Source organism: Sander vitreus, chromosome 20, assembly GCF_031162955.1.
Source record: "Sander vitreus isolate 19-12246 chromosome 20, sanVit1, whole genome shotgun sequence".
Classification (NCBI taxonomy): Eukaryota; Metazoa; Chordata; class Actinopteri; order Perciformes; family Percidae; genus Sander; species Sander vitreus.
The window spans coordinates 7596099-7611614 of NC_135874.1; the positions used below are offsets into that span (position 1 = coordinate 7596099).

Below are 15516 nucleotides of genomic sequence, written 5' to 3' on the forward strand. Positions count from 1 at the left end.
ATGAATCAGGCTTTAGCTACATAGGCAGGATAGTAGGATTAATTCATTGTTAGTTATGGAATTTATATGGGATTGATATTGAGAAAACAGATTATCAACAGCCTAAGCACTTCATAAACCACTGTTTTAGCCTTTATACATTTATAAGCAATTTGAATTGCTGGCAAGAGTGTATCCATTAAAATCCAATGATAACACAGACATTTTATGAGTGATTAAATGTAAAACTGTCCTCCGGGTATTCCCCAGTCTGTCTATTTCAGTGCCCTCTCATAGGTCTGTCCATAATCTATAAATACGTCCATTTACGTGATGACGTATTACTGCGGCGTCCCACACCAGGATCAACACAAACGCCAATTGACTAGACTACTAGAGAGAAACGAAGGACTCACAACTGAAGAACCTTTCACAGCCAGCTCATAGCATAAGACGATTGACACATTTAATACTGTGAGATGCTTATGTTGCTGTAAATTCCACGTTGCTGGTGTCGACGGCGCTGCTATAACTAAATACGTATTGTTAAAATACTCTTGGAGGACCCCGTAACTCGGGTAAGCAGTTTCTAGAAGCTATCAGCTAACTGAGTGGGCTAACGAAGTTTAGCTTCTAATGATAACTGGCTGGCCATGTTGTTGATGTTCTTTTGTTTAACTTAACAAAGTGTTCCGTCTTATCAACTAACACGTTTCCGTGCGCAGTTATCGTGAAAACAACTTCTTACAGTAAACCAGACTATGGCGATATTACTGCCGCTAAGACTAAAATTGGTTAGTATTATTAGAGCCGGTTGTTGCTGTGTTTGTGTTTTTAGCTGTTTGCTAACTTGCCAGCTATGCTTGCGTAATTCAACTAGCTGTTGCTTGCCATGGTGGCAAATACTTCAACAATAGCTCTCTTGTGTGGCTTTGCGGTTTGGACTAAAATTATTGTTTGGTGTCTTTTTAGCCAGCATTGTCCTGCAAATCCCTTAACATACGCAACACTACCAAATAAGCCGGGGGCTAATGATTCAGAGGTATTTACCTCGTGGGTCTGTTGGCCGCTGAGAGGCAAACCGTTTGCATAAGATATTGAAATTCACCAAAAGGCGAGGGGTCAGGTTTGCCCAGAGGTCCTGGAACAACCGGTTTGACCATGAAACCCAAGAGGGGTGTTGTGAAAGGTTACTGAACAGCCTAAAGATTTGGTAAACATGCACAGAGAGAGAGAGCATGTGTGAGGTTTTAAGTTACAGAATAGTTTGAAGTCTCACGTGTGTTATGTCGGAGTGTTGCATTAATGTTCATGGGATAATGTAACACCAGAATGCTTTGTTCCAGCTGACTGATTTCTAAACATTGTTGTTGTTTGCCATTGCATGTATTTGGTTTCTTAAGACTTGTGAAATAAGTATTTTTGTTGACTTTGTTTCAGGGTTGAACACTTTACCTCTATTCCCTGCACGAACCAATTGGACAAGGAGCAATACAAAAAAGAAATGGAGAGCCTGCACTCCCACTGCCTTAAATGCATCAACAGAAGATGTATGGTAAGACCAGAGACGGATGTTTGCTGCGACCTCATCGGCTGTCCTCTTGTCTGTGGGGCAGTTTTTCACTCATGCAAACTAGAGGAACACCGTCTACTGTGTCCATATGAACGGCTGCCATGCCTTAACAGCGTATTTGGCTGCCCGTTCACTATTACGAGGATCAAAATGGCACAACACCTTGAGACGTGCCCAGCAAGTATAGTGTGTTGTACTATGGAGTGGAATCGCTGGCCTGTAAGCTACACTGATCGCAAGTCCTATGAAAACTTGAGCAAAGACTTTGATGAAGTGGAGCAGCTAGACATGGCCTTGGCTCTGCAGGATCAGAGGATGTTGTTGGAGTCTCTGAAGGTCACAACCAACGTGTCAAGGAACGGCGATAAGGAAGCAGATGAAAGTGACAAAATGGCCACAGCATCGAGTCTACCGGAGACAGTGTTGGGTAATGTAACCGTGGAAATGGAAGAGGTGCCCTATAATGGGTTGTATAGAGCCTCAGTAGAGACAAGCAGAAGTTTAGCAGCAGCCTTGGACATCATCGCTAATGCCAAGGATATCGATGTAATTGTTGGAAATTTAAATGGGGAAAAGACTGATAAGAATGGAGCACTCCACAATGGAGAAAATGGAGATAGTCAGAATGTCTGTGTCGCGGAGGGTGGGAGGAATGTAAATATGCAGGAGAATGACTCTGATTCAGAGTGTGAGCTTGGAGCAGTAGGTGGAGTGGATTGCGCAGTTGGGACAGATGGAGAAGAGGATGGTATTAGCTGGGTAGAAGAAAACGATTTTGTAGAGGTATTTTTTGAAGAGAAGGAAGACATTATCGAGGATCCAATAAATGATTCCCACCTTGTCTGGCCACAGATGCCTCAGAATGACATGCCTGTAGTAGCAGTGGAACCTCCTGTGCCCCAAATAGCTCCAGTTCCACATCCAATGCCATTCCTGCTGTCTGAACACGTGAGAAATAACTTCTTACAACACTTACCTACTGAACTCAGGTATAGATGTTTAGAGCGTAAACTACAGAATGTTGAAGTTCTTAGAGGAATAAGTATGTTTACATTTAATGGACGCCGGGCTCTGCTGTCAGACCCTTACTTGTTTCGAGCAAAGATGGAGGACAAGGCAGTAGACACGTCTGACCTGGAGGTAGCAGATGACCCCATGGGCCTCCATGGCATTGACCTCATCACTGCAGCTTTGCTCTTTTGCCTCGGCGACTCTCCAGGAGGCAGAGGCATCTCAGACAGCAGGTTTGTCGATGGCTACCACATTGACTTTGGTACTCAGACATTCTCATTCCCTTCAGCCATTCTTGCAACTAACACCATGGTGGGAGATATTGCTTCAGCCTCAGCCTGCGATCATGCCAGCCCACAGCTCTCCAATCCAAGCCCCTTCCACACGCTCAGGCTGGACCTGGTGCTCGAATGTGTGGCTCGATACCAAACAAAGCAGCGCTCCATGTTCACATTTGTGTGTGGGCAGCTGTTCCGGCGGGATGAGTTCTCGTCTCATTTCAAAAATGTTCACGGGGATATTCACGCCGGACTCAATGGCTGGATGGAGCAGCGCTGCCCCTTGGCCTACTATGGCTGCACCTACTCCCAAAGACGGTTCTGCCCGTCTGTACAGGGCTTCAGAATCATCCACGACCGGCACCTTGGCTCGTTTGGGGTTAAGCCTGGTTTGCCCTTAAAAACTGGCGACAACCTCCCAAGAAAAGCCTGCCGCTTTGACTCTCGGTACGATCAGTTCAGCAGCCTTCCGTTTGAAGTGTTGCAACATGTAGCAAGCTTCCTGGACAGCTTTAGCTTGTGCCAACTGTCCAGAGTGTCCCACACCATGAGGGATGTGTGTGCTAGTCTGCTCCAGATGCGTGGCATGGTCGTCCTGCTGTGGGAGAAGAAACGGCGTGCCGATGGGTCTCCTTCATGGCAGATCACAGACAAGGTTATTTTTTTTGCCATTTTAAAAAAACATTTGATAACCACCTATACTTGTTTCCTTCGTGTAACTATGTTTTATAAATAAAAAAAAAAGTTCACTGTCACAGCATGAGAAGTAATAGATCGATTCTCTGTCGTTTGTCACTCAGGTGTGGCGATTCAGCACAGCTTTTGGTACTGTAAATGAGTGGAAGTTTGCCAACATCGCCAGCATGGCCGACCACCTCAAGAAGTGCAAGTTCAACATGATTTCCCGTCGGGAGGAGGCGATCCCGCTGCCATGCATGTGTTTCACCAGAGAGCTCACAAAGGAAGGAAGGTGTTTACGCTCAGTTCTCAAACCAGTAGCATAAGTGATTTTGAAAGGTGAAGTCATCTTTTGGACTTTCCTGAGACCATTAGAACTCAAATACACATGTATTTTCCTCCAGTGTTTACAGACATCAGTCTCTTCCAGCCTCAAAAAGATAACTCCTGGTTGGACGTTACAAACTGTTGGTTGTTCTTTGCTTCACAGTGGAAATAGTCTCCACTCCCCTAAATAAGACAAAGCCAGTAGTGGGTTGATTTATACGCAGTCTGGTGTGCTGCAATCACAGATCGGGACTGCCTTGTATCTTCCACTCTGATGGATTTAATAATACTAGTGTACTGATGTTGTACCCTTATCTGCTCTGACATTGTGAAAATAGCCAGATGTTTTGATATGGAATTTTTTATTTTTATATCAAAAAGTCATTACTGTGCTACAACAGAGGTAAGCATACAGCCTTAACTTATCATGAGGTTGTTGGAACATCTCAGATTTCTCTGCTGCTTCCAGCTGGAACAGTTTACTGGTATCTTGCACAGTTTTGTATCTAATCCTGGTACCTAGAGTGACCACATGTGTACTGCTTAGACCCCGTAGATTTCATGGCTTTAATTCTACATTCTTAGACTGACCAAACATCTGTGGTAGCGGTGCAGAATGTATGCCACTTTACAGGATGGTCATACTTTAGTCGCTGTGGGTGTGGATGTTTTTGTTCACCAGCATGTCACCATCACCATGTTTGGTGTTTAAATGTGGTGTGTTTTGTGGTTTGGCACATTAAAGCAGTAACAAAGGTGGTCCATCTTCCTTTTCTTATCACACTGACTAGTCAGGTGAGAGATGAAGTAACACTATTGACCAGCCAAATGGCAGTACATTTTTAGCTGTGGTTGGCTTGTGGTTTGTTTGTTCTACCAGCTACTTTAACCAGCAATTGTTTGTAGGTTTTATACTAAAGTCAAAATGTAGAAAGTAAAATGATGTTCTGAGTGAATATAAGAATGCATCAGTGACTGGTTAGCTTGGTTTGCCTCCCTCAGTGTCAGACCTCATTAAACCCTGCAGGCCAGGTGTTAAGAAATGTCACGGGCACACACTTCCCTCCAGTAAGGAGCATCACTAATTATGTTCATAGTCATTATTTATCACGGTTGTATGTTTTTGTCACATGTCCGCTGTGTTCAAATGTTGGCGTCTCAGGGTTGTACCGTAAATCTTTGTCGCGCAGTAAATTGTGCTGAGGACGACATGGAGACTTGTCAGCTACTTGATTATTGTGGGATCTTAGAAGAACTGACTGGTGTACCACTCAGTATTATAACATCAGTGTGTGTTGCAGTGCTGGACTAACAAATTACATGTTTGCCATCCGTCAGCGTCATGTTTATAACTGAGTAACTGAAATAGGTTGTCAGTAGAAATGCTGCTTGAATCTTCTTTGGAGTGATCAGACTTGTTGAACACTTTTTTTTTTTTTTTAATTAAATTTTTAGTTTGGATGAAGAAATAAGGTCTGACAACACATTACAAAATGACATGTTTTACTCACTTATGTGAGAAAGTCAAATGTTTTGCAATGTGGATTAGAAATTGGTCGACAATGTCACCAAAAAGTAACCGATTACTGTTAGGAAGAAAGTGGATATTCCTTTGAGGAATGTCTGTGATTTTATTGTTTTTATATATTTTTTTAAAGTTTGATGTAAAGCCCAAGCGATGACAGAACTAAGCTGTTTTTACTCTACTAAGTCCCAATTCACGTTTGGTTCATTTCTTATTTTTTTGTACTGGTACTTTTATTTTATTTTGAAGGAAACAATCCTGCCTCTGTAATGTTTAGATTTGTATTAGAATTATTGATTTGCACATGAAGGCATGTACTGTAAAATTTGAATTATAATGCTGAGGGATTATCTTTGCTCAAGTAGCGGGAACTTTACTCCCTGATGTTTTGCATGTGAGTTTGAGGTCTTTGAAAAATGTTCAACTGTATTCATTTATACAGATTATATATCTCAGGCACAGTGCATTGGTTTAGTACATTTTCATGTTAACTGTTTTTTTTGTTTGTTTTTTACTTGTGTCGTAATGAACATTCAGCCAGAGCTGTTCACATGCCCTCATTCTTCAGGTTTAGTGGGTGGAGTGGAATGGATGACCTGAGCATCAAATCAGTGTTTTGCTCTTCATGCAACATTAAGACAAATGTATTGCAGTTGCAGCACTCTTTGGAGGCACCTGGAGTGTATCAACATTTTAACTTTTGTTTTCACTCCTAAGTGTATTTTTCACCAAAATATGCCAGCTTCATTTGTTTGACTTTTGAAGCATTTTAATAAAGAGGCTCTCCGTTTTTAAAAGTTGTCTTGTTACCTTTTTATTGCAGCAGTTCTCAACCATGTGCCTTCAAGGCCACAGTGTTAACTGTTCCTGAACAACACACACCACCTGTTTCACAGTGCTTTGTTTCAACATAACTCACTAATAGGTTTACATCTGAGTGTTAACGGAAAGTTTCCTGGTTAAGTAGAACTTGTAGAAAAGTAGCTGTGTGTCCATTTAAGCCTGTATTTAGGTCAGTTATAGGATAATTCATTCAATTAAGGAAAAAGCAATGATTCAAACCCACTGGGTCTTTAACAGGCCAAAGACCAATATGACAAAACGGAGATATGCATCGCAATAAAACTGATTCAATCATATTAATAAAATATTCAACAACACAATACAATTTAAAAACATTATTCCAGTTTCCCTAAAATTAAAATTGCATCATGGGTTCCACCTGTTTACAGCTAGATGGCGCCAGATCCACACAATTCAACCAAAACATTTCTGTCTAGGCTGACATGTTCTCTCCACTGTGATGAATCAGCATGTGACTGTTTTTTTTTAATGTAAATTAACGCACGGTACGTGCACGGTAAAGGCTAAATAAGTTTTTAAGCAGAACCTATTAATACCACCATATTCGTGTGTAATTGAGTGACTTTTTAAAACGTTTCTAATCATATTAATTGAAATTAGCCTACAGGCCACTGTTCCTCTTGTTTATACAGTAATCGTAGCTGATGTATACAAACCTTTTACTGCGTTAGAAAATCGATAACCACATTTTGCTGTTTCCTTATGTTAGAAAACCTATCAATCAAAACAGGACGGAAATGTATATTTGTGGTTGGGCTACACTACAGTTGAGTAGTAAAGAATCAGATTATGCATTTGTATAGGCCCTATTGATTAAAACGCCGAGATATGTAGTGAAGTGTACTGCCTTTATTAACTAAAAAAGCCCTTAATGCTCGGAAACTAAATTGCATTACCTGCGGTCCGTTTCAGAAAGCAGGTTCAGTGAAAACTCTGAGTTTGTTAACCCTGAGATGAGGGAAACTCTGGGTTTTCTGTTTCAGAAAGAGAGGGAACTTCACCTCAGAGTCAGTTACCATGGTAACTGAGTCTGTGAACCTAACCTGGTGGAGCAGGTTTTCTTCAAGAAACCTCGAGTTTCTCTCAGTCTCCTCCCTCTGACACAGCGCTCTTTCATTTCCTCATTCATTCATTCATTCAGTCTGTATCAGGCGCATTTTAATGCAGTTTGTTATCTGCATGAATAAACACTTAACAAATAAAACTTATTGTTAGGCAGATCATAAAACTTTTTTTTCTCAAACATGTCATGTCCTTTTGTCGACGATCCCGTTGATGAAAAAGCTGTATTACGTCACAGAGAGTTTACGTCGGGAGATGATATTGAGTCCCGACTAAATGCATTTTCATTTCCACATTTTTTCACAGTCCATCAGATATGTAGATACCTTATCCGTCCTCATAGCACTAACATCCACCATCGTGGACAGGCTTTAACATCCAAGCAGATTCTTTGTGTCGCATTACGTTCTCTTATTGGTGATGCGGATCATACTGTAATAGTAAAGCCACTGTATGCAGAGCCGTCAGAAAAGTGTGACTCGCTCTGAAACGTTTTTTAAACGTTTTTTGTAGTTGTTCCCTGGACACAAACCAGTGAGAGCCATTAAAAAGAAATACATTATTATAGATGATAGTTCTGTTAATGATGCTGGTGCTGCAGCCTCAGAATGGGATATAGTAGTAGTTTACTTTTTCGCCCGCAGGATTGCACCTAAATGAAATTATAGGTGTAATACAAATCCAGTTTTCACCAGTAATATTATAAGTTAACTGTGATTAAATATGAAATTAATACACTGTTAATGCTTACGCATTGACGCGAGCAGCAATTCTCTCCCACACCAATTCCCTCGCTCTTGCAGCAGCAGCCGCTGTCTTGCTTTTTTAACTAAATACATGTTCAAACTCGTTTGTGCGCATGAGTATTTCCGCCGACCCGTTTGTTTGTGGTTGTTGCCATGGTGAATCGTAGAATCATGGCTCCATTCATACTGCCTTTTTATTGTGGTGGTGCACGCGCGTGAACATACTCGGAGTTGATTGAACCAACTCAAATCAGCTGTTCTGGAACCGAAAACTTTCCGAACGTCCATTAGTCTGCAGGTGCGTGCTACTTAAATGAGCTTAACCCTTGTATGGTGTTCGGGTCTGTGGGATCCGTTTTCAATGTTTGCTAAAAGAAAAAAAATCATGCTATTTATTATTATTTCTTCTAACTCAAACTCACTGGCCTTGGCTCATTTTCTGTGAAGAACATAAAAAATAACTTATTTTCAATGACTGCACACGGTACAACCCCAACCCCTCCGAGTGTAATAATTGTAGGTGCTATGAAACTTAACTGTGTCCTCCTCCTAACTGGGCCTGCGTGTGTGTGTGTGTGTGTGTGTGTGTGTGTGTGTGTGTGCGTGGGTGTGTCGTGTGTGTGTGTTTGTGTGTGCGTCTGTATGTGGGCGTGTCTGATTGTATGTGTCTGTGTGTGGGAATGTTGTCTTTCTGCACCTGCTATTCCCACAAAGTTACAAAATTGTTACATTTCAAGCACTTTCACCTGTTCTGATTAAGTTCTAAGAAATAAGCACCAATAATGATCGAAAATCTTGTTTCTATTTTTTTTACCTTTTTTATAATTGAATTTCCTTGTTTTCTCACAAAAAACGAAAATGATCATAAATGTGATCTCACAGGGGGTAAATGGCAAATATGAACCATAAATGATATATATCATATATACATGATATACATCATTGGTAACTGTGCTAAAGTAAACATCTTTTAAGTTTTTTGTTTTTTTTTACATAAATTGTTATGGCTGTAATGATTTAAAAGCCTAATAATGTGGTAGGTCCACCAGACCCGGGAACATTGGCTGTGTAACAAAAATATGAACACCTTACAAGGGTTAAACGACGTACATATAGCCGAGCTGTAATTAGCAAGCTCTTCTCAACATTTACAGCCACGAAACGAACAGTTGTGTTTACATTTGGGCAATCAGATTATACATTCACATAGACCCTATTGATTTAACGCCGAGATACGTAGTGAAGTGTAGGCTACTACCTATATTTACCTCAAAATATAAGTGTACATTTAGGAAACTAAATTGCATTACCTGGTTTGTCAGCTGAGCTGGAGTGTTCGTGTTTCCGAACGTCCATTACTTTAATAGTCTGCAGGTGCGTGATCTCTTCGCAACTTTTAGAACCACAAAACGAGCCTGAAAATCGTCCCCAGCTACTGTGACTGTGCTACATGTAAACACAAAACACAAAAATGTATAATCATATATCATCTGCCACATCAAAGCTTTTGACAGCCAGCGGAAGCGTCAATTTGTCTACATAAACGTAAATTATATTTGAACTCCTCATACTTACACTATTTTATTTATACTACTCTTATCATACAAGTCATTAGGTTAAAACTCTGATTGATTACCAGGAGTGGGGTTCGAACCCACGAGGACTACGTCCATTGGATCTTAAGTCCAACGCCTTAACCACTCGGCCATCCTGGTACACATTACAACACCACATCACCCATCTTGTGGAATATATATTTATAAGCTCAGCACAATGATGTCCGAGCAACAGGTAGGTCTACCTGAGTAAACTTTGACGCCATAGTGTCACGCTGCCAGTAAATGCCCACCACAAACCACACAGGGCTGAGAAAGTACAGCCCTGAAACCCATTTCAACACGGAGCAGTTACTCTGAAAACACCCACTGGTGTCTCAGTACACAGTATGAAGAGGGATGATGGTCTCAGAGCCTCTCAGCTTAATGCTTCAGTTTCATGGGTGCAACTGGGAATCCCCCAGTGGGTGATGGACTGCCACACACAGGAAAATAAAGGTATTTTTAATTTTACTATCATTACACATACATATGCTTACTGTGCAAACAGACAGTAGCCTACACTGACCTGATTAATTTCCTATTCCCTATTGACTATTTAAACAAACACCCATGTACACATTGATTCTGGCGCCCTTTTGTATGGAACAATCTGAGAAAACCTGCCCGATGACGCAAATCTGATTGACCTTGACTGTGCGCCAGCGATGGGCATAATCAGTGAAGCTAAAGGAAAGCATGTGATTGAAGATGACACTGTTTAATCTCTGAAAAGTGGAGGCAATAAGAGCATGTCATTTGAAGCAAATAAATCTTGAGAAACACAATACATGGGGGTGGCCGACATGTAGTTGCACCATCCACACAAATCTATCTTGCCTCCCCAGCTAACCACAATCAGAGGCTGGGCTGTGTGTGCTGTGTATGTCTTAAGACTTGTTAAGCAATGGCTGTACTAAGAAAAAGACCTACTTCATGTTCCAGTTTACAGAGTAGCTACATTTCAGGCTGTGAAAACTGTAGTCTATATACTTATTTACATTACTTAAATTATCTTAATTATAACATTACGAAGTTTAAAGCTGAATGTTAAAAGACAAAGCTGAGATGTATGCATTGAATTAAAGATGTCTTAAAAGTTATCATGCAAATGCTTTTCTCAGTAACAATCAGGAAATGTAACACCCGTATCTCACTGTATACATTTGCATATGGCCGAGCGTGTGGTGTGAAAAGCTGACTTTAATCTAATCATGATTTCTCATGACATGGAGGGGAAAAAATAACACTGATGCTGTCTTAATTGCAGCAAGGGAAGCAACAACAAAATAGTTTTTTGCATGGATTGTTTTTCTTGTATTTCACAGCCTTCTTGATCTGAACTGTGGCCTTGACAACATAGTCCTGAGTCGCACCTACATTTGCTTCTATGTTGTCCAGCATGCAGCCCTGCTCCTCCACCAGCTGGGCCATCTGGAAGAAAAGCTCATGAATGTCCTTAATGCGGCCCTCCAGCTCCAGCAGCTCCTTGTGCCGGTTCTCAATCTCATTGAGAGCAGATCTGGCAGTCTTTCCCTCCAGGAGGAGATTATCCGAGAAGACGTTCCACTTGCCCGTCTCGATCATCTCATCAATCTGCTCCCTGCTCACCTCCTTGCACATTATCTCCGCTTGCCTCTGGATGCGGGTCTTGCAGTTCTCCCTCTGGACCATCTCAGCCTCATTGTACTCAGATATGGCATTGTGGAAGGCATTGTTTAGAGAAATACACTGTGAACGCACCATACGAGCCAAAGCTGATGTAGGCCCATGCTCGTCCTCCAGCTCTTTGCTCAGCCTCCCCAGCTTCTCCAGCCGAGCGTAAATGGCCTCCCCTCTGGCCTTGATGTCCCGTCCGAGTGCGTTGGAGTCCCGTTTGATGCTGCTGATCCTCCGGACAGACGTGAGGAACCTGGTGTTCTGCTTCCCAAGACGCTTCACGTCCATTTTGAGCAGCAGCATCTCCTTCCTCAATGCCTGGGCCTCTTTGTAGATGCTGTCCATCACATCCTCTCCCTCAAACACGGTGGTGTGTTGCTCCAGTTCCGCATCCTCAGTGGTGTGGTCCTGGCCCTCCTGATCATCCTCAGGCCTGTCCTCCTCTCCTGCAAACTTGGTGTTGAAGGTCTGCAGCTCACCTAGTCGGTCCCTCATCTCGCCTGCAAGAGGAGTCAGGAGCCTTACTGACCTCTGATCTCTAAATAGTTTTGAGACAAATACACATTTTGAGAAATGATTGATACCACTCCAATATCTGTCCGTTAAATATAACTCAGCCAGCAGCCAGTTAGCTTAGCTTAGCGCAAAGACTGGATATGGGGAAACAGCTAGTCTGTCCTATTTTTGTTTGTTTGTCTAAAGGTGACAAAATCCACCTACCAGCACCTCTAAAGCGCATTAATTAACACATGGTATGTTGTTTGTTTAATTCGTACAAAAAACAAAGTGTAAACAAAAAAAGTCGTCTTTTAACAGTGTTGTACCTCTCAGACTATTTCTTGGCTCTGAGCAGTTGCCAGACAGTCAGTGGAGATTTAGAAACAGTTAAGCACATAACCCCTTCATAAAAGAGCAAATTGTGCAAGAATTAATTCAAATTTGTGCAGCACATTTTGTCATCATCTCATGCCCCCGTAGATTCAATTTGTGACCCGTTGGAGGGGACCGACCCCCAGGTTGGCCACTGGACTAACCAAGTAGTTACAACTAGCTCCCACAGTGAGGCATCAGTACAATCTACTAATGTAAAATGTAATACCCTTATCATATATAGTAATCAGTCACAGGCTTCATTTTTTTTTTTACAGATTGACTACTACTATAGCCTACTACTTTTTATACTTTAAGTAATTAAGCTGATAATACTTTTGTACTCCTACTTACATTTGAAATGGCTAGACTACTTAAGTCAAATATCTGTCTTCTGCCACTGGTTGTATCCTATTTAACTGGAAAATGTAAACCCACCCTTCTCATGCTAGATGGTTAAAAGATGTGACGTTAAATTATGAGAAAATCAAATTTACCACAAGAGAAAAATCTCATAATTTCAGGAATATATATGAACACATACTGTAAACTCATATATCCCTCTTGAGGAATTGTATCTTGTCAATAAGCTGTATCAACATATTTCTATGAGCATGTGTAATTGATTTCATTGTATATTGTAACTGTAATTGCTAAATAGTGTGTTTTCGAAAGGGCGAAAACACTGTGCACTATACTGAGTTTTATTTTGTCCATGTCCACTTTTAGGCCTAAAATTTGAAAAATTCAATCAAGAGAATTTTCTTTTCTTTCTTTTAAGGCATAGCTTATAGATTAATTAGTATTTTAGATGTACTTTCTGAAGACAGATAGATCAGTATCTGTTTAAACTCCCCAAGAGGAAACGGATCATTTACTTCCTCAGCTTTCATCGCAGATAGAAATTATAATCACAGAGCGTCGACTCAAGTTATTTCCTACCGAGACAAACTGTTACTTTAGTGTAATTTATGTTATAAACATATTTAACAAAAGGAAATAAATCACATTAACAAGCCCTAAAGCATCACTGGCCATAACAAGAGAAAACCATGAGGGAAAAATAACTTGACAACAGCAACAAGCTGGTATAGAAATAGAAATACGCCTGTAGCTGTGTAGCGAGTTATGAATCGGTTATTTTAATCCATATATCTCATATAACGACATAATACAATACAGGAAAAGCAGCCTTCACATACCTTACTCCTCTGGCGGTCCTACACAATTAAACTCGCTAAAGCAGAAGAAGTGACCACGGAAAGACTCATTTCCTCTTTTTCTCCGTTATATTACTACATTTCAACATGTGTCGAAATCATCTCTAGTGTTTTTAGATCGCCTCGCAGTCACACACACACACTGACACAGCCTGCAGTAGGTACTAACGCGGAAGATAACGCCTTCTTCCCCCCCACATTTCACACACACACACACACACACACACACACACACACACACACACACACACACATACACACATACATACATACATACATACATATCTCTGGTGTGGGTCCAGGAAGGAGGCGATCCATCACATTCATCTTACAGTATGTCCGTTTATTGAATATCAAAGCGCGCGGGTTGGACTTTGGCATTTGCGCACAAAGCGTTTAATAAGTATCTTCAAATACTTTTTTACACTTGTGAGGACTCGACCAATTCACTGTCAGGATGAAACACGAGAGACACAAACTAGCCCCTATTATTCTAACATAACTAACAACGGTAGAAAACAGCAAGCTGACAAAATAGTCTCACAAGGTCCATTTGGTGGCTGTAAGTAAAAGTACCAGATCTGAACTATATATAAACTTAGCACAAAAGGTAAGGACATTTGTGTTTGGTAGATTAATTCTCTGTGGTAACAATGCTTTTTGGCAATAAATCTTATACAGTTGGAAAGCCTGTTTAGTTCCCTTTGAAATGGTGCCCTGTTTGTAAGGAACATACATTTGCGGGATGAGCAGCAGCGCTGAGTATGTGGGCTGCGCCCATGAAAAATTTGCCACATCTTCTCTGCCATTGCCGAACAGCTTATTTTGCTGTTGCTATTGACACTTGTTTTGAGCTTCTGGTACCCTCATGTGCTGCCAATCAGGTGCCTGATTTAGAGATGATATTCTGCAACCAGTGGCAATCACATATCTCCACAGTCTGGGACCGAACTCTATCCTCCAAGATGACAACGCTCGCCCCCACAGGGCGGGGTTTATCAGAGACGGAGTGGAGAGGATGGAATGGCCTGCCAGCAGTCCTGACCTCAACCCTACTGAACACTTGTGAGATCAGCTTGGGCGTGCTGTTCGTGCCAGAGTGACCAACACAACCACGTTGGCTGACTTGCGACAAATGCTGGTTGAAGAATGGGATGCCATCCCACAGCAGTGTGTGACCAGGCTGGTGACCAGCATGAGGTGCCAGGCTGTTGTGGCTGTGTATGGTTCTTCCACACGCTACTGAGGCTCCTGTTTGTTAAATGAATAAATTGTTAAATTGCCAATATGTCTTGTTTCTTCAAACTTCAATCATCCAATCCACCAAACACCAAACGAGTCAATGGCAGAATAAGCTGTTTGGCATTGGCAGAGAAGATTTGGCACATTTTTCATGGGCGCAACCCACATACTCAGCGCTGCTGCTCATCTCACAAATGCATGTTCCTTACAAATGGGGCACCGTTTGAAAGGGAACTAAACAGGCTTTCCAACTGTATAAGATTTATTGCCAAAAGCATTGTTACTACAGATAAATAATCTACTAAACACACATTTTCTTACATTTTGTGCTAAGTTTATATATATATATATATATATATATAAACCGGAAACCGGGGCCGAGGAAGCCGAGGGAGAGGCACTGGAATCCAGGGAGCCGAGGAGCTGAAGTGGGAAAGGCTGGAAGCGAGGTTGGAGGTGGAATGGAGCAGGGAGCCGCGAGGAGGGGACTGGATGGTGAAGCCAGAAGACTGGAGACAGCGGGAAGGTGGGAGAAAACAGAGGGGACACGGAGAGAGGCAGGGCCAACAGAGAAACACAGAGAGAGCCAACAGAGAAACTAACCGTGGAGAATAAAACAGAACGAGAGAATAAACAAAAACTCACAGCCAGCAGACCCCAACCATCACATTCAGCTGTCGAATAATTGTACTGGAGTAAAAAGTACAATATTACCCTCTGAATTGTAGTGGAGGAGAAGTATAGAGTAGCATGGAAGGAAACACTCAAGTAAGTTCAAGTACTCAAATCTGTACATAAGTAAAGTATTTGAGTGAATGTACAACGTTCATCAGCAGATGGAGCCTCAATGGTTCAGATTTTACGTTTTTAGTCAGCACTTTGAAGCT

General features: G+C 41.5%; 2 protein-coding genes and 1 non-coding gene across 4 annotated transcripts; 1 reads left to right on the forward strand and 2 right to left on the reverse strand.

The window, feature by feature from the left end:
- The first annotated feature begins 355 nt into the window (after positions 1-355).
- Positions 356-6171, forward strand: fbxo30a (F-box protein 30a). The gene is made up of 3 exons (XM_078277417.1): positions 356-557; positions 1420-3496; positions 3642-6171. The coding sequence occupies exons 2-3, from the start codon at positions 1484-1486 to the stop codon at positions 3843-3845; spliced, it is 2217 nt and encodes a 738-aa protein (XP_078133543.1). The 5' UTR covers positions 356-557; positions 1420-1483; the 3' UTR covers positions 3846-6171.
- Positions 6172-9676: 3505 nt separating this feature from the next.
- Positions 9677-9758, reverse strand: trnal-uaa (transfer RNA leucine (anticodon UAA)). The gene has a single exon. It is a non-coding gene; the product is annotated as a tRNA-Leu (tRNA).
- A 585-nt stretch (positions 9759-10343) lies between these two features.
- On the reverse strand, positions 10344-13618 carry stx11a (syntaxin 11a). Of its 2 annotated transcripts, none has more exons than XM_078277745.1 (2): positions 13370-13618; positions 10344-11797 (listed from the first exon to the last, which is right to left on the reverse strand). In XM_078277745.1, exon 2 carries the CDS (start codon positions 11790-11792, stop codon positions 10899-10901), a length of 894 nt encoding a protein of 297 aa, XP_078133871.1. In that variant the 5' UTR covers positions 11793-11797; positions 13370-13618; the 3' UTR covers positions 10344-10898. The 2 variants fall into 2 exon arrangements, with proteins under 2 accessions (XP_078133871.1, XP_078133870.1); XM_078277744.1 differs by having other exon boundaries at positions 10344-11835; positions 13370-13616.
- Between the last annotated feature and the right edge of the window lie 1898 nt (positions 13619-15516).